The sequence below is a fragment of the Trachymyrmex septentrionalis genome, unplaced genomic scaffold, assembly GCF_001594115.1.
Source record: "Trachymyrmex septentrionalis isolate Tsep2-gDNA-1 unplaced genomic scaffold, Tsep1.0 scaffold184, whole genome shotgun sequence".
Lineage (NCBI taxonomy): Eukaryota > Metazoa > Arthropoda > Insecta > Hymenoptera > Formicidae > Trachymyrmex > Trachymyrmex septentrionalis.
The window spans coordinates 266,075-268,746 of NW_017305011.1; the positions used below are offsets into that span (position 1 = coordinate 266,075).

At 35.1% G+C, this 2,672-nt stretch overlaps 1 protein-coding gene across 1 annotated transcript; it reads right to left on the reverse strand.

Annotated features, from left to right (window-relative positions):
* Positions 1-370: 370 nt before the first annotated feature.
* Positions 371-2,091, reverse strand: LOC108746640. The gene is made up of 3 exons (XM_018483539.1): positions 2,068-2,091; positions 845-1,181; positions 371-699 (listed from the first exon to the last, which is right to left on the reverse strand). Exons 1-3 carry the CDS (start codon positions 2,089-2,091, stop codon positions 371-373), a joined length of 690 nt encoding a protein of 229 aa, XP_018339041.1.
* Positions 2,092-2,672: the final 581 nt, after the last annotated feature.

Genomic DNA, 2,672 nt, shown 5'->3' on the forward strand with positions numbered 1-2,672 from the left:
CATATTGAAGAATTTTACAACAGTTGCAAAGCTGCTTTCCGCAGCTAGTGATTATCTGCTGATTCAGATTTAAAGAACAGACTCTATTTGTGTACTGAGATTACGAAAAGTAACGTTTTATATGTATTTTTTGTATTTTACGTTTTTCACTTAAATTTGCCTTCAGTAATAATAATAATAATAATTTTTACATTAATAATAACTAAAAACCAATAATAAGTAGTCCTTTACCCAAATTTCACATCTGTTTTACATTTAAAAAACGACCATCTTCTACCATTAAAATAAATACCTTTTTTGAAAAGGCATAATCATACTGTGTATAGTGAAGTGGATATTTGGGTGTTGATTGTTGAGGAAAATAAGGAATTTACGGAATTCGGTTCTGCCGTATCACGAATGTGTTGTCTACATAACGGAACAAAACTTCTGGTTTCTTAGATGTTTTCCTGAGGGCCTCTTTTTCAAAATACTCCATGAAGATGTTGGCAATTACAGGAGAAATAGGAGAGCCCATTGCTGCTCCTGAAGTTTGTTCATAAAATTGGTTGTAATAGGAGAAGTAAATGGTTGTTAAGCAGTGCTCTATTAGTGGGATGAAGTCGGAGGGGACTTTATGTGAAGCCTTTATTATGTTTAATGTGTCTTTTATTGGAACTTGTGTGAAAAGAGATTCTACGTCGAAACTTACAAGCAAGTCTGTGAGACGTAGTCGGATTTTTTGAATCTTTTTTATAAAGTCCGTTGAGTTGATTATGTGTGATTCGGATTTTCCAGTAAGAGGTTGTAGTGTTTGTGCCAGGAAGCGGGATAAGTTATATGTCGGGGAGTGTATGGCGCTGACAATCGGTCTGAGGGGGATGTTTGTGTACTTTTGGTAGTTCGTATAGTCTTGGTGGAAGAGGATTTGTGGGTTTTAATGTTGATTTGGTTTTACTGGGAATGTTGCTTCTCTCCACTAGGATCTTGGTGTTTTGTGCGATTGTATTAGTTGGATCTTTGTCAAGCTTTTTGTATGCTTTATCCGAAAGAAGGTTCTTCATCTTTTTCTTATAGTCTGTGTTCATGACTACTGTCGTGTTGCCTTTGTCGGCTGGAAGCACGATGATGTCTATGTTCCTGTTAAGGTCTTGGAGAGCCAATCGCTCTTGTCTAGTGATGTTAGGTGGAGGGGGGTTTGGCTTTGGAAAGGATATTGATTACCTGTCTGCGGATATTATCTGTTTGTTCTGATGGGAGTCAGTAGATGGTTGACTCTATTTGGCTGATAATCTCTTCCTTTAGAATCTTTCTAGGTGCCACTGCGAAGTTAGGGCCTTTGGCAAGCGCATATAGTATGTCTTGAGACAAGTCTTTGGATTTGTTCTTGACTTTAAGTAGAGAGGGTTGTGAATTTTTGTGAGGGACAAGGTTTATGTATTTCTATTTCTGTCTTTTAGAGGATTGTGTGTGTGTCTTTATGGCTTGTTCATATGTAATACGATCTAGGGTTTGCCAGATATCATGTCGCAACGTGGCGGATAGGAACAGGTGGAGTTTAAAGGTTTTATGGAGATCTGGGCTATTTGTGACTTAGTGAAGTGGATGAGTTCTTTGGTGAGGATGAGGCTAGTTTTTTATAAAGGATGTTTTTAGATTTTTGAGTTCCTAGGTGGTCCTTGAGTTGTAGGAATTTTGGGATGATGTTATTATCCCTGCAGCGTTTTAGAAATGCCAAATTTGATAGTTTTTTGGATAAGGAAGACCTGAGTTTGCTGAAAGTGTTTACTTTAGTAAGGATACTCTCCCCGTAGAGGTATTTAATAATATTCTTGAAGCTTCCGTTGCTTATCAGCAACCTCGAAAACCCCTGAATACCAACGTTGGTGTGAATCCGTTCATTTTTGATAACCTCATTAACAAGCAACCAGTCAAATACCGCGAATATGTGATCTTAAAATAGACATAACTTTTGAAAGGAACAACGTAGGGCAACGCTCAGGGGCTGTTTTTGTAGAGGAAAACTAGTACTAAAAGATTAGATAGGTAGAAAAAATTACAAAAATTTTGTTACACACTTTTTCTAACCTCAAACATCCCCAAAATAGCCATTTTTCGATTACATTACCTCAAATATCTCAAAACCCTGACGTGATGGGACAATTCTCAGCTCGGATTCGGATTCTACGCAAAAAACTGGTTCGGAAACGACTCTCAGCTGCCCAACAACAAACAAAACCCCATTATTTGCAGATCTGTGTTATTCGACAACAGAAAATATATATCTTTTATCCAAAATGGATTTCGAATTTTCTTCATCTTCGTTCCTTTTAAATAATTGTTTTTTAAAAAATTCAATAATCAGTATTTTCTCTGAAAGTTCGAAGTATCAACTTTCCAAAATGCATATTTAAAATATTCTTATAACTTATGTATGAAAAATAAGAATTTTTAAATAAAATGTGGTTTTTTTCGAAACTCTATTGTATACTTTATAACGTATAACTTTATAACTTTTTTATTAATAAGAATACGTACATTTGCTTACGTACCGTTATATTCCTTACTGTTTGGTGTTTCAATAGAAAAAAAAATTTGTTAAAATATAATTAATTTTATGTTTAATTTTATTCCGTATAACAAATAAAACTAACCAAGACTCCTTATAAATCAAAGAACTGGAAAGGATACGG